Source organism: Tachysurus vachellii, chromosome 18, assembly GCF_030014155.1.
Source record: "Tachysurus vachellii isolate PV-2020 chromosome 18, HZAU_Pvac_v1, whole genome shotgun sequence".
Taxonomy (NCBI): Eukaryota; Metazoa; Chordata; class Actinopteri; order Siluriformes; family Bagridae; genus Tachysurus; species Tachysurus vachellii.
The window spans coordinates 8,209,159-8,235,681 of NC_083477.1; the positions used below are offsets into that span (position 1 = coordinate 8,209,159).

Below are 26,523 nucleotides of genomic sequence, written 5' to 3' on the forward strand. Positions count from 1 at the left end.
GAAAAACAGAATGATTTACTCTCCCCACCCTTCGTCGTTTGCTTTAGGCTCATTGCAAATGCCGGATAAAAGGATAAAAGTCCCAAAAGTTAAAAAGATGACCTCTGTTTTAAAATCCATACAGCCTGCATGCATCTCAGTTGTTTTTCAGAAAAAAAAAAAACTCGGCCAATGATCTGATCTTGGATCCGCCCCTTAAAATAGACTCAAACAACATGTCGGCGCTCACAATGACAGCCATTTTGTTGGCTTCCTTGTAAATAAGCCATCAGATGTGCAAAGTAATAACAAATAAACCTATTCTGCATTCACACATGGTTTCTGTGATACATATTTTATACGTAACTTTAAGATAGTGTCTAATGATTCAATTTAAGACCACAAGCTGGATGTGCCAAAAAAAAAAAAAAAAAAAAAAAAATCACCAGTATGCTCTGGTGCTGATCAATGGCTCTCTGCTATCTGCACACATCCCCCACCCTGATGCTTGAACAATCCACAGGCGTGCACGTATACACCTCCATCCCCCTCTCGGCCACACACGATCCCTGGTGAACCTTTGCATCATTGGCTGTTAGACCAAAAACATCTCTTTTGCTTTACACAAACAAGATGGATGGAAGTTAAGGGGTGGAGAAGGACTGTCTTTTTGTGTTTTCCTCCATTGTTTGGAGAATGGGGGTGGAAGAGCCGCTCTTAATTAAAATTTCAAAGTTAACATTTGCATATTGCTTCGGCTAATGAAACGAGCAGGACCCTACCACCTTAAAGCAATTATAGCCATCATGAAACCTGGCGTAAGAAAAATGACTGACTGCTGGCACAAAATATGATGTTAGTGTACAAAAAATGCTAAACTAAATTTTCAGATACACATGAAGTTCCTATTTCACTCAATGCAGAGGCAAGAGCGCGTTCATGAGAAATTAAGAAAAAAGAAAACATACTGTTAAAATGTTTAGGGAGCCGAGAGCATTTAATAACCGACTCTAGAGAAAGGCCTTGAGTTATAGTGAACAAGAACAACAGAAGAACGAAGAAGAAGAGAATGCACCTCTTGAGAAGGGCAAAGGTGAAGGCTCTTTAGAACACCCAGAAGTAAGAGGAGGGGCATATTCAGTTTGCTACAGAGGAGTCATTCTGTGCTATTGTCCTATTGCTGGGGGCAGGGTCAAGCAGAGCATTTCAAAAGATCAGGGCTTTGGTCAAAAGGCTCGTCAATCAATCTTAAAGATTTTAAGCACAAACCCAAAAGCCAACATGCACAAAGGTATAAAACTGCACCCACAGAGAAGCTCAAGTTGGAAGATACTCTTGCATGTGCAATGCTTTCCTCTCATATCCATCTCCATTCACAATTCTTAAAACCCTCTCTTTCAAGCTAAAAGCCATCACACTTCTCGTCACTGCTGGTGCAGACATGCAGGCACACACACATACATGGCGCAGGCTTGCAGACCTACACAGCCTACGCCCTTTCATGTTACGAGTACATCCCGTTCCTCTGTGTGCACATGTGCACTCCTACTCACACACACGCACCATGCAGCTCCCACATACACTTTCAGTAACATACACATTGAAGCCATGCACACAAACACATAAGCAGGTGCATCTTCAAGAAGCCGTTACAGAGGCTCACTGCCCTGGAGGCCCCTTTGGTAATGAACATGTGAGGGAGCCCACATGCATGCAGGCTGGTGCATGATGGGCCAGCCTCAGCTGTTCTGGAGGACTCAGCAGGTCTCACCATCCTTCAGCAACGTGCACACACACAGACAGCATTCCATCGCTCCGAATTATAAACACGCTTTCAGACAGGGCCACCGCATGAAGTGCTAACATACACTTCTCTGTACACACCCACAGAGCCAACATTTTCTTCTTTCCTTATTTAATGAGCAAATACTTAACATCTATACACAAATGGTATACACTATAAATATGCTGAATGTCCATGGCGATATATATTTTTTAATACTCACACACATCAGGCAGTCAGCACTCCAACCCTGACATATAAAAAGAATGCACATTTAACACTACACACCCACATGGGCACTACACTACTCGCACTACTATTAAGTTAAAGCTGCAGGAACTGGTCTGGGTTTCAAAATGTCTGCTTTTTGAGAAAAAAGTACATAATCCATAGTGAGGATTCCTAACGGCAATGCCAAAAAAAAAAAATGTAGGAATACAGTTTACCCAATTTAAGGTGTAACCGTACACCATATCAGCCTCATTTTAAGATGGAAGTTGTTTTTTTTCCTTTTCCTTTTTGACAGGCTTTTTCACGTGTGTGTGAAACATGAGGACGGCGCTTGTGAGATTTTTCACACCAAACTCATTCAACTTCACACGTCCCTCTGAGATTAAAAGACTTTTTTTTCCCTCCCAGACAAAATCACAAATTTACAGTTAAATCCTTTGTCTCAAAGACACCTCAAATGTACAGGCAAGAGAGAGAGAGAGACTTATACATACAATCAGATCATTCACAAAGTGCCAGTGGTGTTTAGCTGCCTACTCAAAGGGGTCTAGCTAGGTGTTTGCCCTAAACCTTAAGTGTCTACACTCTTCCCAATACATAATATTGTCGTACAGAATCATTCAAGAAACAAACAAGCACAAATTTCTTCATGGCAAAATTACTCAACATAATTGGCATTATAACATTTAAATGCCAATACGCTGTTAATACAACAAACGGCTCAAAGTTTTTTCAATTTCACAGAAATTATTACATAACTTAACAGCACAGACAGTTGTTTTAAGACGTTTTTCACCTCTCAGCTTTATTAGAAAAAAACAAAAAACAGGCTATCAGGCCTAATTTGTTTAAAAAACTAAATTAAAAAGAGCTGAACCACAAAGCCACCAATTAAACATATTAACGGTATAAAAAGGTGAAAGGTTAGACAGGAAACTAAGTGCACAGGAAGTATCCTAGTCAAGAGATGGTGTTAGCATAAATCACCCATTGCCTTGCCACTTCCTGTAAGCCGTTTCTCATTCAGCCAATCAGCAGTAGTAGTTTAAAAAGAGAGAAAGGAGGTACTGACAAAAAGGCGGGGAGAAAAGGGGGAGGGAGGGAGAAACAATGAGCTTCCAAGACAGAAATAACCATTCCCACCCCTTCCAAGTCACCCAACACACAAACACACTAAATATTACATTCTCCAGGTATATATTGTAAAAACACACACACAAAAAAATCATTGTATATATTTGTATAGTATTCAATTCATTGTAATTATTGCACTTTAAAGAGCTGAGGTCAAACTGGCTCTTGCCGGCCTACAAAATGACTGCAGTAATGAAACATGGAATTCATCAGTCAATATGGCCGGCAAGAACTAGGTACTCCTGACAGACCTTTACACTGATCTCTCCTCTCCCCCACACCTTCCTTTTTAAATATCATGAACCAGGATAGTTATGAAAAACTACAAGAAAATGTACTTCAAATTTGTGTGTGTGTATGTGTGTGTGTGTGTATGTGTGTGTGTGTGTGTGCGCGTGTTATCTCTTTTGTTGTAGCACTCCTAGTGTGACTGATTAATTGCTTCATAAATGTTAAACATTATCAACTTATAAAATAAGTATATTAGCAACTGTGTATGCACATTTGAAATATTTTTGAATTTCTTTTCCCACTACTGTTTGATAAAAGTCTAAATTTTAGCATAGGTTTTAATTGCATAAACTATATGCTTGAAGGAAAAAAATAACATTGCAAAACTGTTGTCAGCTAGAAAGCAAGGACAAATTCTTTCCAAAAAAACAAACCTACACTACATTAATAATAATAATATTAATAAAAAAAAGAATCTGTACAATGATGCTGATCCTAGGGTAAAATGAATAATTACAATTCCACAATTATAATTTCACAATTTATATATCTAAATTAAGAAAGCAATACAAATTTTTTTTGTTAAAAATGAAAATGGAGATAAAAGGTTTTTATTCATTAATATTATCCAACAATCAAAATAATTTATAGTAGAATTTGATGTGGTAATGCAGTTAGTGACAAGTCCTTTAAGACACAAAAGCAAATTCACCTGGGACTGAAGAAAATTATGCTTTTAAGATATCAAGTAAATATGTAGTTCAGTGGACAAGCCTAGCAAGTTTTCCCAGTCCATACTGGAAAATTGTGTGTGTGTGGCATAGGCGGGGGGAGGTGATGATCTTCATAGCCTTATACCCTCCCTTTCCCTCTAGCTTCATAACAGGAGTCTATGGACGAAAACTCTAAGCTGATTATTGTCTAAGTGGAGAAGGCAAGCTTAACCAGAGGTTTCTCAAGTCAATGAAAATGTACCCCCGAAGCCTAGTTAGGCAATTGGATCACAGTCCATTATAGGGGTGGGTGAAGGGGTGACGCACATGCACACACAGATAGTGGTCAGAACTTCAGCAAGAATGGTAATCCAGAATAAAAAACACTTTAGGTTATCCTCTCTTGCTAATGGTGAACCATGCAAATTGGTGAAGAAGGAGGAACTTTTGGCCTCAGCAGCATCCCCTCCCCCTTATATATTTTTTTTTGCATTGGTTGTACCTGATAGGCCACCATCCCCCACCCAGCTATGCTTTCTTTTTTTCACCCCACCCAACGAAGAGGTCAAAGGTTATTCCACAAGCTTGGCAATCAGGGCATGCTGATACAGCATTAACCCTTTAGAAGCTTAGAAGGTGGCGCTTAACTACAATGGCCTGCTTTCTACGAGACAGGGAAGGCTAAGGAAGTCTATCCACATGTGCATATGCTTAACATGGACGAGAATGATTCAAGTTCACTTAAATCACTTAAAAACCTTTATCCTTGTCTGTATTTATACTATAAATTAAAAAGAAAAAAGAAAAACCTTAGTCAAGAATATAAATTGATAGCTAGAGCTAATCTTAATTGATAAAACCAAAAACTATTATACACACGTTTCAATAACAATATATATATATATATATATATATATATATATATATATATATATATATATATATATATATATATATATATATATATATATATATATATATTACTACTAAAAAAATGACAACCTGGAGAGACAGTACTTTGTCCCAAAATTACAAAGCTTTTGGGAAATCAGAGCTTGCTCTAAAATCATGACTGCAGCCAAAACTAATTAAAAAGCATGAAGCTAAATCAGAGATGCTAGCTACAACAGTACTGCAGATACAAGTGTAAACATGCAAAAAGGGAAAGGAGGGGACACTCAACCTCTTTTCACCAAGAAAAGAAAAGAAAAATGGTAGAAAATTCCATATTGCCCAAATAAGTTAGTCCAACCCATTTGATTATTGTGAGAGTGGGAAATTGCACTCACCCTAAAATGATACATGGAAAAAAAAAAATAATTGAAACTTTGGGTATGTACATGACATGCAACTTCTACAAAAATGAGGCAATCGATTTTAAATATGTTTAGAAACTTCAATAGAATTTAAGCATAGTATTTCAAAGTACTCACTTATTAGCCTTGCTCTTCAATATTGCAAACAATTGCTCTTGGTATGGCACTACAATTTTAGCCTTTTCTGTTAGATTTAGATTTTAAAGTGCCATCTACTAAAAATCAAATTAGAGATTTTAAATAAGAAGCATCCCTTCTTCTACACAGATTTGTAAGCCCTAACCTGATAAATGCAAATGATTACCTCCTCTTAGTATGTACATCATCCACACAATCAGATCAGTCTTCTTATCAAAGGAAAACACTTTCAAAGGTTAAGTAACTTGACTATACCGTCCAAATATTTCCCCAAAAATACAGACTTAAAAAAAAAAAAAATCCCAGATGCACAAAATTTTATTTTCAGAACACACACATAGGTGCCTGTAATGGCCATTCAATGGTGTCTGTAAAATTAATAATAAAAAAAATGTATACATGAAAATTGACAAATATCACAACTTTGCAGGCATGTTATGAGCTCTCCCAATGAGTTGAACAGGTCAACCCCTATGGTCACAAATGTAATATGACAACCATCACATTACAATGAGCATGGTGCAACTTGCTCAACTGTGGAATGCCACTGCACTGGTAACTGTGTGTGTGGGGGGGCCTTCTGCTGCATTATCGTGTGGAAAAACTCCTCCTTCTCCCTCTTTTTCCCTTTTGTCTTGGGAACTGTGGAATTTGGTATAGTATGGAAGGGGTCCCCAGTTCATTTACTCTTAGCATTGCATCTCAACCTTTGAACCCCGTTGGGGGAAACTCAGAGGTTGAAAGGGCAACAGGCCAGGGCAGGATAAGGTAGGGGGTTGTGGTTAAAACCAAGTGATGTTTTACAACTTCTTGGAAAGCTATGTTTAAGTCAGCAAGGGTATAATATAAGCTTTAATTTCTCTTCCCAATCAGGTGTACAGTATGACTCCAGATATTAAACAAACATGACTTATTTCAAGGACTTAACTGTTACGTGTTATCACACGCATGGTGTGTGCAGAAGTGACCGATAATATTAAATAGGGGTTTAAAACGATGAAAAGCAAAATTGTGATGTCAGAAAAATGGGACTTTATCGTAAGGAGTGAACAGATCCATGTACCGCGTGTGTACATGTATGTAAGCGTGCGCGCGCGCACGTTACATAGAGAAGGGGGTGGGGGATAGTTGGAAAGCCGCTCATGCGCATGCGTGTCCTCGGCTTTCCGTTTGCTTAGGCGGAGGGTCGGTTGTGGTGGGCGCTGGGTAAAGCACAGGCCGTTAGAAAATAACTCTCCGAATTCCTTTCTAGGTTTAAAAGGCGATGTACCCTTGCTTCGGGTCAAAGTTCACGTTCTGCTGCACACATTGCACGCAGCTCTGTATGAAGAGATTGTGCGATAGTCTGTTTTCTAAGGCGAGCTACAAAAACCCCAGGACACACCGCTTTACAAGTCCTTATCGAAAATATGTGCTTTCTAACGAACTAATCATGAATATACGTTTTTAATAAGACAAATCAAAGGAGTCTCAAGATTCATACGGTCATGATGGTTGCAATAGGCGCCGGTGTGTAGAATATACCGAGGTACATGCAACATTAGATAGAAATGTTCATTTTAGGCCTATAATGATGTTAGGAATGATATTAAAACAAAACGCAGTCTTGTCTCAGGCCCGCTGTCTCGCGTGCGCCATTTCGTGAGTGTGGCGCGAGAACTAAAATGGCATCAACTCGCTTATTCAACCTGATCTGCATTCTTTCGGGCAAAATCATGCAAGTCGCCACGTATTCCAAAAAATACTAACAAAAGTACGTTTGCTATTGACAGGCTTTTGTAATTCTCTATTGCAAAGTAAAAACTACACTCGACGACACCTTGTAAAGCACAAATAAATTACAAAAAAAAAAAACAATCGTACATTAATCGTGGATCTTGAACATATACCATGTTCCGATGCATTTGCTTTGCAGAAGGTTAAAAGGGATATAATCAGGTGATCCTACATGTTGAATAAAACAAAACTAGTTCTCGTCGTTTGTTCTTGTTACTAATCCTGATTACAGGCAAAAGCACATGTACACCACACCCACCCAGACGAGGAAAAAAAACGTTTCATGCCAAAATCTTATCAATTCCCCAGGTTAGTGTAACCTACCACACTAACTAAATGCAACTCGCCACATCAGCTATTTGTTTTAACTTTATTATTGGTCTAACCTGAAGTCTTTTTGAGAGGATTTGGATTAATGAATGAGAACAGTGCACCACAGATTTAGGTCTATATTCTGTATCATACTGTATTTTGTGATCACATACTTTTCCCCCCATTTCACACGTCAGGCTGTAGAAGTTTGCAATAACATGTACAACACAGGAACTGGTGGATATTAAACTACGTTTAGGCTTCACGTAGGACCTCAGCACGTGTAAAGCCAGATTTTATGGTTCATTACAACTTAAGATGAGTAACGTGCACATCTGAAACACGTTACAGAGTCTGCACTCTTACGTAAAATTCCGTAGGTCATTTAATTTTACTTGATTTACATGATTTACTTAATGCACATAGGCTCCACCTTTCTTCTAGATAAGCCACGCCCATCCATTATACAGTGCCAAATGTCCATCAAATCCGTCCAATATAGTGCATGCAATCCTCAGCACCCATAATGAACCATGCAGGTGGAAGGTAACAAGGCGCTTCGACATCTTAACGACGTGTTTTTCCCCTGAATCGTCTCGCGCACAGGTGCAGAAGAACATAGTCTTAACCACATACAAGATTTCTCTTTTAAATTTGTAACGTTTAAAAGTATTGGCTTGTGTCAACTTGCATAAGCAATATAGTAGCAAAAATAAGACATCATAGCAGTATCAACTTTACTAACTACTAGTCACTAGCAATATATATATATGGAGCAACAAGCTAACGAGTAATGTCGCCTTTCCAGGCTTAAGTGGCCGCAAATGAACATGATTCAATCTGCCATATATTAATTGGCGTCACTGACTTGCGTTACATTAAATAACAGAAAAAAATAACTAAGTAGTTAAAGTTGATCTTCCCCATGTTAATAGAACAAAAACGAACAAACAAGCAAGCAAAGAATGAATGAATGAATGAATGAATGAATGAATAAATAAATAAATAGCCACAATCTTCCGGTAACTTTATATGAGCTTGTTGTTAAAATGTATTTCTTAAATTAAATATTAATTCAAAAGTTTCAAAATAAATTACGGTTTTCTGAAACAAGAAGCCTTTTTCCTTAAAAGCAAGACACTACATATGAATAGTGTATTTACACACACACACACACACACACACACACACACACACACTATGAAGGTTACTGGAATTTCTTTAACCAGTACAATGCTACAGGCTGTTAAATTAAAATAAAGATAAAAAAATATTTCTGCCTTTTCACTAATTTCAATGTAATTTCAATGGTTCAAACGTGTACAAATATTATTCAATGCAAAACAAATCCAAGGGAAAAAAGGATTTGAGGAAACAGTTTTAAACCACAACGTGACTTCATGGGTTTCCACTCTATTGTTTTTTATTCGCTTTATAAAGGAAACTAACATGTATGTCACACGTCACATACACGAGCATGATAGAAAACCGAATGTTTTCTGTTTATAAACCACATCTGGGATACATGTCCTCAGGTTTTAGGAATATTGGGCGGGACTTTAATTTAATAGAGCAAATTTAAATACGATGGTGTGGCCCGCGAGTGGACAAAATGAGTTAAAGAACGAGGTCCGAGACATTTGATGTTTAACATTACAGTAAGAAGATATCTTATAGATATACAATGTATTACATTAAAAAAATAAAAAAATAAATAAACCTCATTGGCGAGACCAAAATTGTTGCTTCTACCTGTAGGGTCTTGACTTAAAGGTGTTTATCAGAATGTATAATGTAAAAGACAGCAATTTATTTAGTAATAGTAAAAGAGGACAGTCTTTATAAGTAGAGCAGGTGTATTTGGCTAAATAAGATGTTTTTATAAGACAACAGGCCTACTGTAAATCAATAAGAAAAAAACGCATCGTATAATTTCAAATTAAACCAGCATTCGGGCAAATAAACCAAATTTTGGGGTTAAATGGTCAACCTCGCCAACACCAAGGTAAATCCACTATCTGTTCTGTTCAGTAGTCTTGCAAGCAGAGAGGATAACAGCAAGCGAATATCCACTCAGCCATTTTAGAGTGTAAGCAGCCATATTCTCATGACAACGCCCAATTACCCACAATGAATCGCGCTTACATGCGCGCGCGCAAGCTACTATTCCAGGCACATACACCATGAAGACTTTGTTTAGCAACCATGTCAGTACTGCTGTAATTACATTCAACATGTAAATGTGTGCATTACGTCCTTTGTGGGGTTTTTTGTTGTGTGTGTGTGTGAAATTTGAAAGCTGCTGCATTGGATTGTGATTGAATGTAGGTATTTTTAAAGAATCAATTGTAAAAACATGGTATCCAGACACACACTATCAAAACACTACTACTAGTCTGATAGACTAAGATTTTATTAGTACATTTGTCGTTCCATTTTTCGATATTATTAAAGGATTATATTAGTAATCGCTGATCCAGTTATGCTAAATCAAGATGATTTTCAAACTGTTGAGGAAATTCCACAAGGCAGCAGTGAGTGCTAGGGGAAAAGCATAAGAAGAAAATGTGTTGTTTAATCCCGTGTCTCTGCAATGCTCCACCGTTTACGCAGCGCTGTTCAGGCACAGAGGAGAAGGGGAGACCTGCCTTCATTCATAAAGTCACAGAGCTACTCGAGAATACTACAGCAGCGTGAAAGAGGCGGCGCGCGCAATCACGGACCCGCCCACTCCCCCACACAGGAGGGGTGTGTGTGTAAAAGTAGAGCGCTATAGAAACGTGTGCATCCACGCTCCATGTACTACCGAATAAAAATACGCCGCCTTTTTTCCACTCTCACAAATCAAGGAGCTTCTAAAAACTGCAATGTAGTTTTAATGATCATGTAGCAATATGTAAATGCAAACACCCCTACAGATTCTAGGTTATGTCTAAACCCAAGTGATTCCTAACATAACAAGAACAGAGGAAATGTGCGCCTTTTTTTAAATACAAAAAACAAGCACTTCTGGAAAAGTTATTTAAGTAAATCGGTGGTTACGGCTGGTTTGCTTTCTAGAAAAAAAATACATGTCATCTCTTTATTAAATGGTATAATCACCACTAACCATTTGAATAAGATTCCCCCAAACAAGATGGTAACCCAGTGTTACAGCCTTAACATGAGATTTAACAAATAATAAAAAAAAACATTTAAATATTGGGCGAGATCTGATTAAATCTCCTCCAAAAATACTTTTACTTCAAATAGATCACCCCCACTTTAAGAGTCTTACAAATCTGAGAGAGTAGCCAGACTATAATATATATTTCTAATAATATTATATATAATATTCCTGAACTTAGTAACTGAGTAAGAGCATGAAAACAAAGATAAAAGGGTTTTTCGCAGTGAAACCCTTAACCCTTTTCGAAAAGCAAGTGCCCTGAATGAAGACATTGGGGGGGGGAGATCTTGATACCAAGTGATTAAATCACACACCAACAACAATACAAAATGTATCAAAAAAATGGATTTATTCAGTTTAAATATTATATATATATTTCAGACTCTTTAACACAATACATATCTGCTGTATTCCTCTGCTGAATAAAGTTTAAGAATATATGAAACTCCAATAATTATATTATAAACAAGCCTGACACACACACTTGCCTTTAAAAAAACATCACAAAAATATAAAAAACATTACCTCCACTTGAGAATCTTTAATCAGATCACTATTTTCTGTTTAAAATAGACGTAACAGGGAAAAGAAGACTTCAAGACTCAAATAGCACTCTTCACTTTATATAGCATACTTGTTACAGGTATATGCTGGAAAAAAACAGATCCATAATATATGTAATTTCCAACATTAGCCAAACAAATAGCATGGATTTAATTAGATTAAAAAAACAATTTTTTAGCACAATTCACCTCTAAATGTTTAGGATAAAGGAAATAGAAAAATGCGTATATAAATAGTGTCCGCATTTCCCATGTTCACTTGAAATGTACACAGTTCCCTAAAGTTATACATACATTTATATGTTAAATCTCAATGTGTATTTTATGAGAGGTAAAACAATCTTCATGACATCATGGAGTAAACCCTCATTCTTGTACATTAGCAAATGCTTAGAACAGCAGGGACTTCAAATGTTATATGTAGCCAAGAGCTTGGGAACACCAACCTATCTGCCTCTACTGCACTCCGACATCTCTCATTTTTATATGCTCATATTACAGCTCATTCCTGCATGTTAAAGATCACTGTCTAGCACTGTCTGGCAATGTATCTACTTACACTACACTGGTTATACAGGTATTCTGTTTAACTGGTTGTGGTGTGTTCAACTTTTTAAATGAATGATGTGTGTAATAACTTGTCAAATATGCTGAAAAGGAAACTGAACATTGGACTGTATTAAAAAATAAATAAATAAATAAGGCGCTTGAGATCACAGTGATATTACTTAATCGTCCTTTGGTCAGCATGAGAATCTGAGAATGTATAATGCAGATGACAAAATTCCATACATTAATGATTTTTTAAAATTTATTTAAAATGACAAAACACAGTTTCAAATCACCTACAATTGTTTCCAAATTTGAGGCACAAGTTGTACACGCACACAAATTTTTAGTAGTCTGCATTTTAGGTAGTCCTTAAATTTCCTTGTTGTACATAGCAAATTACTTCTCAATCCTATTCTCCAAGCACCGTTATTTGACATTATATGCATCAAACTCATGCACACATGCAAAAGGGTCCTATAACTTAGCAGGCGCCATGTTTTAAGCTCATGCAGTGATCATGTGAGGGGAACTCATGATGTTATATAGGTTTGGGTTGGAAGGAGGGAGATTTGCAGCATGGGTGGAGGTTTGCTGGCCCTTCCCCCTCTCTCTGTGGGTTTAGCATGATGGAGTGTGTGTGCAGAAGGAGGACATAGCATGATCAGACCAGCACATGCCTGTTTGGAAGCCATGTGACACAACGGCTCCATTTTAACTGATTGAGGCCGAGTGGGAGGGTGCTGCAAAGATGTAAGGGTAAAAAGAAGAATTGTAGAAGGAAGAAAAATAACCGCTTTCCATGGGTGATATATGGTCCTATAGGGTCTTATGGCTTGTGTTAATAGGAACATTTTAAAGCATAAGTGAACAAAATAATACTTCTCACTAAAGCATTTTTTAAACCACCACACATTTAAAAAAAAAAAAAAATGTAAAAAAATTAAAATCAAATAAAACGACTGAACCTTTAGTTTTAAGCTTTCAAATCTACAGTAGGGACTGAAGTAACTTGTATTAGTTCTCAGGTTTTGTTAAGAACACTAAAATCATGCCACACATCACTGATGACTGAACACAACTTGGAGAAATAAAAAACAATTCATTATTATAATTTAACAGTCATCGGGTGATTTCTTTGAACAAAAAGCAGGTAGAGATAGATCCATAGATCTACACAGGTACAAAGCAACAAAATGCTATTTGATATCTACAAAAAATGCAAACAGTATAATTGTGACAAACCAGTACAGAAGCTGTTGAGCAAATGCAGAATGAAATCTGTGTGATGTATAAAAACTACACACAAAAATGAAAATTAAGAATATTTGCACCACACACACCCTGATCTTTGAACATTTATCCCAAACATTTAAAATTCACATACTATTCAAATACTGCTAAACAATCTCTGTCCTGTCTCTGGCAAATAAAATAAAAATTAAAAAGGTAATTAATGAAACTTTTCCTCAAATTAATTATACAAGCATTGCAATAAATGAAAAAAATAAATACAAAAACATCAATATAAAATCACATCAATTTAATGCAACACTATGCTAATTCATAGCTTCACATTTTTACAAAATACCCTGTCAATTTGCTATTATACCAAAAAAACCAGATCAATTTGATCTGGTATCAATTTAAAAAAAATTAGATACATTAGATAAATTAAATAGAAAATACAAATAGAACTATTTCGAATTTTGGGTTTCTGCTTCAATTTCACTCCCTTCCTCATATTGTTGTACATATGGCATGGCCAAAAAAGTCAAATTCATATGTGGATAAGTTTTAATAGCAATTTTACCTTATATCCAATTAAAATTATACATCAGCTTGGCTTTACAACAGCAATTGGATGATAGAAAGAAAATAAAAATTAGAATACACTGTAATGTATATTATACATTTAGCATGCGTTTCAGACTTTCATGTAGTTATGTGTTAGTCTTGTGTGCTGAGCTACTGTATTTCCATGTATTGCACCAGGTTCTTGATGAAATTATATTTTATTCCTATGTTTATGAGTTAAGTAAGGAATGACAACAAAAATCCAATTGACTTAAAATCAACAAATTCTCACAATTCAAACATCTAACTCAACACACATTTCTAGCCAAGTTACATGATCTGTTCCAAAAGGATACAAACGATCTACATAAAAAGATCTTTTCAGGTCTTTTAAAGTGTATTTAAAAGATGAACAATATGTCCAAAAGCACCTTACTAAAGTTCTTAACAAATACCCTTAAGAGGAACTCAAATTAACATCTGAAAATGATTATGTGAATGATCTGTTTTTCCCTGAATGAGTAGCCCACATATCAAAGTAAGAGAAAGTGAAAGTCTCAGTCAAGATTAAATAATTAATTACCTTTTACCTTTCTATTGTCCATCATGAATTCTCAAGCTATGTCTAGAAAAGCATCTTTTCCTGGAAACTTCAGATTCATCAAGAGTCAACAGCATGCATGAAACTGCAAAAGCAAAATCTGCATAAAGCTACACTTATACTTCTTAGACATTAATGCAAAGTGTGTCTCCATACACATCCTTGATTCAGTTCATATATGGCGATCCTTCCACCATCTTATGCCAGTTTGACAACACACGCTGAACAAATCAATGTACCACTATTACATACAATCATAAGGAAATCCAAAATAGTTTATAATTATTACAAAATAAATAAATAAAAATAAGTAAACCCTATAAGCTCCACACTTAACAGTACAACCTTTACTTGAAGTTACATGTATTATGTATTCAAATTGCACTGTTGTTGAAATTATATGTGCAGAATAAGTACATAATTTCAATAAATAGAAGTACAATAATTAAAAAAAGAAATCACAGTAGAACAATACAAAAATTCACAGCTAATAATAAGGATGTCTGTCTACATTATATAACAATATATTTTAACAAGACAGCTGACTTTGTTCACATCATGCGCATAAAGATCGCCATTATTAAAGAATAAAGAATCTAACAAATATTTGCTTAGTAATATAACTGATTTACTGTCATTGATTGATAAACTGTCCTTGACACAAAGAATTATGCATTAAAATATAATGCATTATGTATTAGGCAAATAAAATGTACTAAGTACATTTTTGTAGCATGGTACAAAGACAAATTTTAACTAGAATATCTGACATCATGCTGCCTCAATTAAAAAACAATGCAGAATTTTGGGCTGCAGAAAATAGGTGAAGCAGAGATTTAGGAATATAATAGAACAAAGCAAAGCAAAATGTCATTTGAATATCTTGACATCAGCCATAACGTACCAGAAAGACACCTGAGGCGTGTTCAAACTGGACTGTTTGCACAATTTTATCCTGACCGTCTTGGTCTGTAAACAAAAGCTCCAGGTCTAATTTCAGAATACCATCGCAATTCTAATCTCATGTCAGCAACACAAATAATTTTAATCACTTGCTAATGGCCATATAAGTGTTGCATTTTGAAACATACAGTTTTCTATTAACAAAATTGGACTACAAACTTATGCAAGGCACTCTAACTGGTACAACTACTATTTCACACGTCCCAAGACATTTTTTAAAAATGAATTAATATTTATCAATGCAGTGCGTTGACACCAAAATTTGTCCATGATGAAACAAACAGCCAGCTCAAAGTTCAAGAATTCAGTAATCTTTGTCTATTTGATAAATGCAAATCCCACAAGATCACCCACTTTCTATAGAACTGAGATTGCAATTGTTTAAATCTATTGGATTAATCAGTAAATGTACTACATTGAGGTACAAATTCCACAAAGCAGAAAAGATAAACCTGCAGCAGCAGAGATTGCAAACTGTGCTCTCTACATTACTAACCTGACTAAATGTTCACTCCAGGTCATAATAAACATATTAACCAAGAAATCATGTTAGGTTTATACCATTTTAACATTTCATGGTTAAGATTCTACAATCATAATAAGTTGTTCTCTGCTTTAGGTCATCATTTCCTTTTAGTTTCAGTATCTGCATCAGTAGATGCTTTGATTTGTTAGCCAGAATGCCAAGTTTGCATTCTCAGATAGGAGGAAGGCAAGTACCACATAGTAGCTAGTAGAGAACAGTAACACATACTAGGACCATGATATGACTGAATACTAGAATAGGCAAAACATTTAAATCCAGCATTGTCTGGTAACAGTATAAAATGTGACCCTTCCATCCCGTTTCTATACCCTTCAGAGACTTCCTGCCACTGGCATCTTTTCTCTCGCCTATAGGTACATGGTAGAACTGTCAGCCACTCAGTCTGAGAAACAGAAGTTACAGAATTTTAAAGTTCAGTGTTTGCCCTCCCCCTCCTTGGCAAGTATTTACCGTGCCTATGCTTTCAGAGAACCCAGTTCAGCAGCAGCACAATGAGAGCTGGTGTGTGTGCGTGGTGTGTGTGTGTGTGTTTGTAGGGGGGTGTCCTATCAAGATGCTAAAATCCTTAAATCAGAGGGAAAAAAATATATAGATATTATTTTAAATCATTTGAGATATCATCTCCTCTAACCAGTTCCATGAGCAAAATCAATTATGAAACATAACAGCGTAATAACTCTAACTAAAAGCATTTATTTAAATTTCTATATATTTGTCAGAACAGCCAAGTTCTGTTTTTATGATCTCCAAAATGTATTATCAATTTTCTACCTGCAGCAACACAATGCAAATAAAACAATTGGACCAAAACAGTTTTTTAAAGATATAAACAATTAATTAACAACATATTCACAGGTATAAAAACCATAAATAAACAAACATTTTTCAACAAGCCTTTTCTAAAACTCTCTCACAAGGCTTACCCACAGTTTACAAATTCTGTACAACATTTACCCTCATATTTGTGGCAATATTTTTCCCCCCAGGAGCACCTGTTTGACGTGTTCTCTGAAAAAAAATTTCTCTGGCCATTCTGCACCAACCTGAAATTTCTCTTAGTAGGTAGAGAAGCTGTAAATTTTATTTCACAACAGCTTTGACCTCATTATAGTGTGTATATTTGACTACATATAGTGCTCTAGTTTATATATGACTTAAAGCTCTAGTTAAGGATTACAGATAGTGTGCAGACTATTATTCAATTATTTTAGTGCTTGAATATGTGAAATGCACATTTAGGTAGGCACTTGCATACAATCCAAAGATTTAGAGAAGTGAAAAGTTCTCCATTACTGTTTCTCACTGCTTCCTTGACGTTTAGACACGAACAAATGCCTAAAAATCACCACACTAGGTTTTTTCTTTCTTTACTATCAATGCTTCTACACACTCTTTCTCTATATACCCATTTACCTTGTTTCATGCTATTTTTTCCTCCCAAAAGGCCTGCTTGTTTGTAGGCTACATGCTGGTGCCATGTTCACCCCACATACAAAACAGGACAGATGAAAAAAAATGGGGAAGGGGGTTAACGGGGGGACAGTCAGAAGCATATATTTACCCTATATTTAACCCTTCTGCACTAACAGCATCTAAATACAAGTATGAAACATATGTCTTTCATGCCTACAATCTTTAATTGCTTTCATATCCACACCCAAAGCTCCAGTCCTCATTTTGAGACAATCCACAATGGCAGAGAAGGGAAGCCCTGGAGGAAGTGTCATTGTACAACACCCCTACAATCCCTATACCCCTCCCCCTCTCCTCTTCCCTTGCTCTTGCAGTTCTTCTCCTCCCCAGAACAAGCAAGCCCTCAGAGTCACACTGGCCAAATGACCCAGCTGAAAACACGCCTACATGTACAATCTACTAGCCTGGTATACTTATAGCTACCACATGGAACTAAATGATAAAATTGCTAAACTAAATTCCTAGAAAAATAAATGCATTTATTTTGTGTGGGTTTGTGCCTGATGTTCTAGCTTCATTATGTGAGAGCAAGAGAACCAGGGAAGGAAAGAAAGAGTGCAAATATGTATGTATGTATGTATGTGTATGAGAGCAAGAGAGGGGTGGCCTCTCATGCAACACAGTACACTGCTTCTCAGAATGTGCACACAGGTGTTCGTGGTTCCTGATTGGTCGCTCCCCCTCTTGCTTTAGCTCCTCCCCCTGCCTTCTGTAGTACTATGATCACGAATGGAGATGGAGAGGAAGAAGGGTGATCGAGAGTAAAAAAGGGAGGGGGAGCAGGCAGGCAAATGCTATGGTTTAAGACTGCCATTACCCATGTTCACTGCACATCTTTCAGATAAAATCTGAAATATGCAGTGGATAGGAAAATACAATATGGGGACAATATGCAACCAACGATTCAAGCAGAATCTTCATTGGAATGGGGTACAAGGTCAATATAGCCAAAAATACCATAGTTACACTGTGATACAAGCTTTCATTTTATTGCATATCAAAACTGTTACTTAAACATTAAATTCCTCTTTAAAGAAAACAGACCAATCACAATCTTAAAAAAAATAGTTTCTGCCCCTAAAACAACACCTTTCCTGCTACTCTCCATCATAAAGGGCAGTCTAGAACTACAAAGACTAAAAGACAGATAACACTTTATGGAGACCTAGGAATGAAATGCTCAGAAGTACAAAATGGCTTTACAAAAACAATTATCATATAATTAATGACACACCCCCATAAAGAAACTTATATGGACTAACATAGCAAATCACACATTCCTGCACTGACTGAAGCATCATTGATTACCTTTTTCTTCTATAAGCACTGCAGCAGGACTTTTTCCTACACTTATTCAAAAAGTATTCATTCAATACTTATCCAAGAATAAAGTCATGTAGCAATATGCAAGGTTTCTTCCAAAAAAAATTCTGGTTTAGTACAGACAAAGTATAACAAGTCCTAAGTGCACATCATACTTGTAAAGCAGATTTCTTGCTGTGTATGAATGCAAACATTTTAGTAGAGGTTCAATTACTAATACTCAATTCACTACCTAAAGTCAACATACTTCTATACTCACATATACATACATACATACATACATACACACATACATACATACATACATACATACACACATACATACATATACATATATATATATATATATATATATATAATCAGCCCAATTATTTTGTCAAATCAGTAGACTTAAAAATCAGTAGACTAGAAGAATGCATTAGTGACTTTTAAAACTTTTAAAATTTTTGAAATTATATTGTATAACTATACGGGCTGATCTCAATACACTAAGTAAATGGCATTCAACAGGAGATGTGAGACAACCCCTAAACTTATTTCATTATAGAAGCCTTAAATGTAAAACGGTTCATGTAGTTTCAACATAAAACAAAACATAGGAAGGCACCACGTAAGAGCATGTGCCCGCTGCCTTACACTCCTGTACATAGTGTGCATATCCACATTAATTCCTCAAAATATTTTGTTCTAGTCTACTTTTGGCTGTAAGACACAATGATTAGTAGGCTCAACTTTTTGGTCCAACTGAACGTGTGTTTGCCATCATTTTAATGTTAAAGGCTCAATTTACCCATGCCCATGCTTATTTCTCTTCCCACTTCAGAATACTCATAGAAGACCCATGTTTGCATACAGAAGAGACACACAATAGGAATAATCTCTACTGCTTCAATGGCCTTCACACTCTCTCTCAGTCTTACACACATGCATTTTATTTTATATATATTACACACACATATATATATATATATATATAATGTGTGTGTATATATAAATACACACACATATATATATATATAGTGTGTATGTATGTGTGTGTATTTATATATACACATACATACACACACACGTGTGTATATATATATATATATATATATATATACACACACACACACACACACACACACACAGGTAAATACGCTAACGGTTGAGTCCAATTTTCCCTTTTGTTGTTTTAAGGATAAAGTTTTCTTTAAATTGATATTGTATTTAGACCAAACCTATGTGTTAGATATATATAAATATACAGGGTATATAATAGATGGTATTAAGCAGCATGCACAAGTACATCTTAATGCTAATTTTGATATAAATTTTCGTTTCAGGCTCAAACCTAAGCCAAAATGGCGGCGAAAGAGCGACGATACCTTTGACCTAATTATCATTCCTCTTCTCCCTCATATGAGTTTCTTGTGTCTTTTTTTGGACCACGTTTATTTCAAAAATTAGGGATGAAGCGTATGTGTTTTAGAAGAAATCCATAAAAAACGGAAACCTGAAATCTTTTTCCCCCCATCAGTTATAATACATAGGGTCTATCAGATAGCGAGCACAGCAAAACGTCTTTTCCACTACTACTATTAATGATAGTAAGATGAATAAGAAAAAGAACATTCATTCGACCTGATTTTTTCCCCCCGTACGTGCGTGCATCAATATAAATGGATTTCTAGACATTCCCACATAGTCCTCTCTAGACAGGCATGAGCCATTCATGTGGGTTTCGCCACACAGGGCTGCATTGGCCGCCATTTTCTTATTTGCTGACGTTAGATTGCTTATTCGCAATGATGGCGACCACGTGTCATTTCAATCTGGCTTTTAATTAAATAAAATAAAAAAAATTGAAGCCAAGACAGAGCACGACGACAAACGGTACTTTTTCAACGGTACAAAAATACTTTATACAGCACCACATGTAACTATTAGCATCAGTGTTTAGATGCCCAGGTAACTTGAATATTAAACAAGAACATATTCAGTAACAAATTGATTCAATTCACCGACACGTGTTGAAAATTGTGGGCGCGTGCTTATAGCAGACCTTCAACAGCATGCAAATAAATAAATTCATTAATTAATTCAGTGGCCACTATCAAGCTTTTAGGACTACCTGTTCATTGGCACCCACTAGATTTGATTGAATAATAAGGCAAAATAATAATAATAACCTGCTGTGACTCACATTTTATAGACGGTCTGCTTTAAGTCACAATGGTCTATTGGTCTCCTAACTGTGGTTCTGCATGTTCCACACTGGCTTAATTTATTAAGTTAATCAATTTTTTTAATGGCTATGCCAGTTTTTAACAGGTTGCGAGTGTGGTGAGAAAAAGTGGGTATGGCGGATTTTTTTTTTTTTTCGTTTTTAGTAAACAGTCCGATAGGCTGTTGGAAAGTCCTTTCGCTATTACTATTAAACCCATGGTAGACCCAGTTCTAGCTTCTAAAAGATCCCAACTATGTATCTTCACAAACTCACCACCATATTAACAGCCACACATTAACCTTATTCTACGAGCTCTGAACACAACGCGTATACATTCAATTAATTTATTGAACACTTTTAGATTCTCGTAGTAAACAAACTGCTAAACATATGCTATCACAAATATAAGGAACAATACGAAGAAATGTCAAATTTACTAACACAATGCACCCAATTCAATATTTGAGCCGTATCAACTTAATAATTGCTTTTTAAAGCAAAACGACAGGCTATTATTCCATCGATACTTAATGCACAACAGATCAGAGTTTATGACTCAACAAAAGATCCTTCGAAGCCTAGGCCTTACTTCAGACCAAGGCCTTTCTGAATGTATGAAACAGGAGTAATGAAAGCACTGCAGTAAACGGCAGCAACAACATCGAGATTATTTTATGTAACAAATACAAACCCAAAAATAGCATCCAAACTTAAAGAAAATATTCCTGTAAAATCACGTGATGCGCCTTTCAGAGCCTACCGTCTTTTGTGCTTCAACTATCAAACGCTGCAATGTCACAAAGCAGACGAATCATTTCTTGTCGATATGGAGGAAATCAGTAAGGTGCAATGAAACAAAAGTTAAATGCAGTAAGCTATTTTTCTATTTTTTTTTTTAAATCCAACAAATCAACAAATTTGACAGCCATGAAGAATAAAGCAAATGAACGAAACATATCTCTCGTATGTAAACCATATACAATACAATGCATACATTCATGTTTGCAGGAACAGAGCAAGGATTTAAAGTAAAACCAAATACCTTTGTTTCTTAGGGACAGAATGTTCTACTTCAATTCGTTTGCCGTGAAGTTCCACTTTGCCTAAAAAAAAATAATAATAATTAAAAAAAAAAAATCACAAAATGAGGCCACCGAATCCATTCATTGGTCCTCACTGCATATGTTGGCTATATTTAACATTTTTAATGCTAGTAATTGGATGCATTACAACCTAGTTCACTTTCAGTGTCAATAATTTAAAGAAAAAAAAAAGAAATACTCTACACAGCTATTGAAGGGCTATAGGTTCACATGATTTTCTTTGAACTGGGATAAAAAGTTAGTAATAAACACTTTTGACAGAGTTACTCTGGTTAAAGCACATTGTAACATGCAACATTTGTGTTATACGTCCACATTTCACTGGACACATGGGCTCTATAGGCTGTTCTCGCCATTTGTGTCATGGACGTCAGAGATTTTAGACTCGATGTTTAATGAACCTGTATACAAAAACTTTACAGACACTGGAGATTATAGTTAAATACGCCTTCTTAGTCTATAGATTGTAAGACTGCTAACGCACAGCGTAGAGAACCCACATATCAATCAAATGCAACATATGTGTAGAGATATTTTATACATGGACAAGAAGTATACATGTAGAAATCAGTGTTGCATTTAGCTTTGTTATCTTCGAAGGGGGACTCCATAGCCATTTCTTTTACGTGGTTCTACAACAGGCCTATAGGCTACATGAAACGTGGTTCATCTTACTATAGCGGCCTATTAGCCAAAAGGGGGAGGGGTGAGATTTCACTCTGTAGCTGGACTTGGTGAATTCTACTGAATATGAAGACAGGTTTCAGAGCTTCTCGCAAGTACATTTAAATTCATATTACTGCTGTTATTATCGTAAGGCTCCTACTCAGACAACACTATACGGGTAGTAGGACCAAGAAAAGTAGGTTGATGTAGCTCATATTAAAAGGTCTTGGCTAGCCTAGGAGTATAAAAGTTATTTTGCACTCCTTGACTCAAAGAAATGCCCACTTCATTCCTTTACACCGCAAAGAGCAGAAATGTATAGGTTAACGAGTCACAGCCCGCACCGTTTAGCACATTTCACTTGACTCCCGTGAATAGCACTTTTGGAAAGATTTAGAAATAGTTGATGCATGGAGCAACACAAGGAAAGAAAAAAAACTGGAACAGTAATTCTTTTAGACTAAATTACTTACCAGAAAATGTTTCAATTGCTTTCATAGCCCATTGGTCGTCCGGGCAATCAACAAACGCGTATCCCGTTTTCACAAGAAACTGCCCAGAGTAAGGAATCTTGTAGTCTTCAAAGGTTTTAACCAAGTCCTCTGCGGTCACATTTTCATTCAGATTTCCAATATATAGCTTGTTCATTGTGGAAAAACAATTCAATGCTTCCTCCCGAAAAAAAAAATAGAACTCAAAAAAAAAAAAAAAAAAACTTTTCTACAAACCGGGGGCTATTTGTCAAAAAATATATATACCGAGACTGCTGATAAAAAATGAAAATCACGTGTAAATTTGATCGAGTTGCAACTGAAAATGAAAGAATTTCGAAAAAAAAAATCTTAAAAGAATACGGGGAAAGTTCGCCCAACTGTAACGTTGCAGCCCGATGAAGTCCGGTAGCGAGTGGAGGATCCTTGATTGTAGCAATCCTGGCGAATTTCCTGCTCCGTGTAGCAAACGGTATTGCTCCGTATTAATGTGATGGTGGTTATGGTTGAATAGTGGTAGAGAAGTATGGCGGGATCGCGAGAATTTCTTTTCTCTCTATCTGCCCCTCAGCGTAGAGCTGTACCCTTGCACTGTCATACAGATCCTACTGCCTGGCGACGGCACCGCCTCTAAAGCGACTCGAATTTACTAATTTTTTGTTTGCAAAGAGGAAACCACGTGGTCTGTCGGAGTAGCTGGCGAAGGGGCCGGCCCTCATCGACGTGTGTGAGTGTATGTGTGTGTATAGAGCACAGCAGCAGATGGGCGTGTGTTGGGCCAGCTAGTCCTTCTGTGCAATGGGCTTTCTTCACTAGCGTGCAGTAGTAAGCTTGTGCCCTATCACGAAGTCAACATATCTATGGGTATTGCATTTGCATGTAGGCTAATGGTTGAAAGTCAGATTTCTTTTGTATAGCCCAGTCGCTGTTGAAATTTTTTTTTTCGGATTACAGCGAAATGCAAGCTGCTGTACAGGAACATGAGGCCATAATGTGTTAAAATACTATCAATGTATTTTTATAATAAAAAAATTCTCCCCATTCATATGTCGTATAGCTTATATAGCTGTACACGCGTGGGTCTCTCCAGATTTGGTCTTGGGCGCGCTCCATGAGCCGTCTGTGGAATCTTTTATAGGCTACATGTTGTTTAATAAATGAAATATTTACTGTATTTTTATCTTCTTATTGAATTGGTAAAAGTCCATTTAAGTAGTAAAAGTTTCTATATCTGTGAAAATCTGTAACATTTTTGAACTTCCATTGAAACACTGAACGGAAGCAATGTATCTCGCACTACAGTTAAATATGATACATAAGTAACCTTCAGCTGTTTGATCTGTGCTGCACAATTCAACGTGCTTTCTGCATGTAATGGAGAGTTTAAGCGGCTCTTCTGGAGCTTTCCAGCAACATACCATAGCCCATAGGCTTTGACAATCGAGTCAAAATGGAGGGCTGTGAAAGTGCACGGCCTGCTGCTACTGCATCCCGCCTACCCTCAGGAAGTGAGCGAATCAACTGTTGCACAAGACCTTCAACATACGAACTGTGTGTTCTGTAGTTTCTCTATGCTACTTTCCGTGATATGACACAAAAAGTGATCATTAACTCACGTGGCAAAGCTATGAGTCAGTAAACAACACTGGGACGCTTTAGTATAGTTCTTGGAGGACTTGTACACGTGGCGGCAGCACCCCAGCCTCGTTTGAAAGAAAATGGCCTCTCGTGCTCCATGAAGCACGCTGCTTCACCGCTTGTACATACTATGAAAACACGAGCTTCATACATTTTCATAGTCCGCTGTAGTTGCCACTCCCACCACCCCGTCCTGTGTCGTGATGCAGCCGAGATATCTTATTTACTGAAAGCAAAATTCTTGTTAAATTGGTATTCAGATTACACTGCTAACGAGGTGAATTTGTTTAGCCACAGCGCGTATTTTACCTACAGTTTTGACTTCTACACCTACTGTTAGGTGTTGATAAACAGAATAGAATTATCATGATACATATACATGATATACATGATGATATGATACGAGTGATCTCTCTCTCTCTCTCTCTCTCTCTCCCTCTCTCCCACACACGTGGGGGTGTGCGTATGTACATCTCTACAACTTTACACAACTTTAGTGTAAACTAGAATGCAGAGATCTTGCATATGAAATATGGTTTCATATGCCAATCAAAAATGCCCAGATCGATTACTTTCATGCCTGCCCCACCCCTTCAGCAGATGGTTACCTATGGACAGGTGGATGAAACAAATATATAATTAAATATACAGCTGTTTAAAATAAAGTTTTTGAGTGCATGAATACTTAGTTAAATGAGTTAATCACACATAGTGTACTTGCCTTCCTGGATTTTTTGGTCATTAATGTCTCATATCAAATACAGACCCTTTGTTCTAAGCAGAAATGACAAATGACTGTTTTGTCCTAAACTGAGAACACCACCAGAAAATTGCTACTAATTGTATTTGCAGTAGTGATAGTTTTGTGGCTTGATGTCATTTGGAAAATTTAGGACTACGGTGCCTTTTGATGCCTCTTCCCCTTCCACTACATAGCAGACTGTGAATGCTACGGCATTTCACACTGTTGAATTTCCGTGCTAGTAAGCAATACTTCTACCAACGGTGTAACGTGATTTAACATCAATGCACACAGCGATCACCAGCAATGTGACCAGCAAATTGACTGTGTTACAGATTGACTTTCCAAACCTAATATCGCACACATACTGCAGCTAATAATTCTACTTTATTAGTTTGATAAGCTCTGATGGATTAGGGATGGTAGTGAATTCTGTAACAAAGCAACTTTTAAAGGGTTGGTGATAATTTCACTACCAGATAACCCATGCATTTTTTTGTTTTAAAACAGGAGCGAAAAATTATGGCCATGTACAACTATTCTTTCTGCTCTGACACACCATATTGAGCAAATCATGATAAATGAGGTGGAATACTAAACTCCACTAGAAGGGCCTCTAGGAATGAATTCTGTCACCTGTGCCCCAGTATTAGTCTCAGAGTTTTCAACTGAAAATTAAAAGGTGAAAACAGCAGTGAAGGAACGCCCCACTTTTGTGAACATTAAGTACAGTAAGTATAACTATGTTTAAGCAAGAAAGTTAAATATTAAAAGCACAAACTTTGGCCTTTAGGTTAAATGGAAGTTCATACACTCTTCTTAGAATCTACTCATTCAATGATGTTTTCTATATTTTCTGAATTGAAGTGAAAATCTATTAAAAAATGTTTTTTTAATAACTAAGGGTTCTACATGGATTTCTCTTTGAAAGGGAATAGGACCATGTGTTGTAATGTTCTTTATTTTTTTATGGGTGTCTTCTAAAATGACAAACAAAAAGATGCAAACTTTTTCTTAAAGTGTAGTCATGGATACTGTACAGTTAGAATTTGTTTTTATCTGTAATACACTTGTAT

The 26,523-nt window shown here is 36.5% G+C and overlaps 1 protein-coding gene across 1 annotated transcript in view; it reads right to left on the reverse strand.

The window, feature by feature from the left end:
• Positions 1–23,868, reverse strand: part of igf2bp1 (insulin-like growth factor 2 mRNA binding protein 1) — a 36,821-nt gene extending 12,953 nt beyond the window's left edge. Inside the window, exons 1-2 of the mRNA XM_060892606.1 lie at positions 23,050–23,868; positions 21,850–21,910 (exon numbers count right to left, since the gene is read on the reverse strand). Of these exons, the coding sequence (XP_060748589.1) occupies positions 21,850–21,910; positions 23,050–23,224 (236 nt within the window). The 5' untranslated portion in view covers positions 23,225–23,868. The remainder of the gene's footprint in view (positions 1–21,849; positions 21,911–23,049) is intronic.
• Between the last annotated feature and the right edge of the window lie 2,655 nt (positions 23,869–26,523).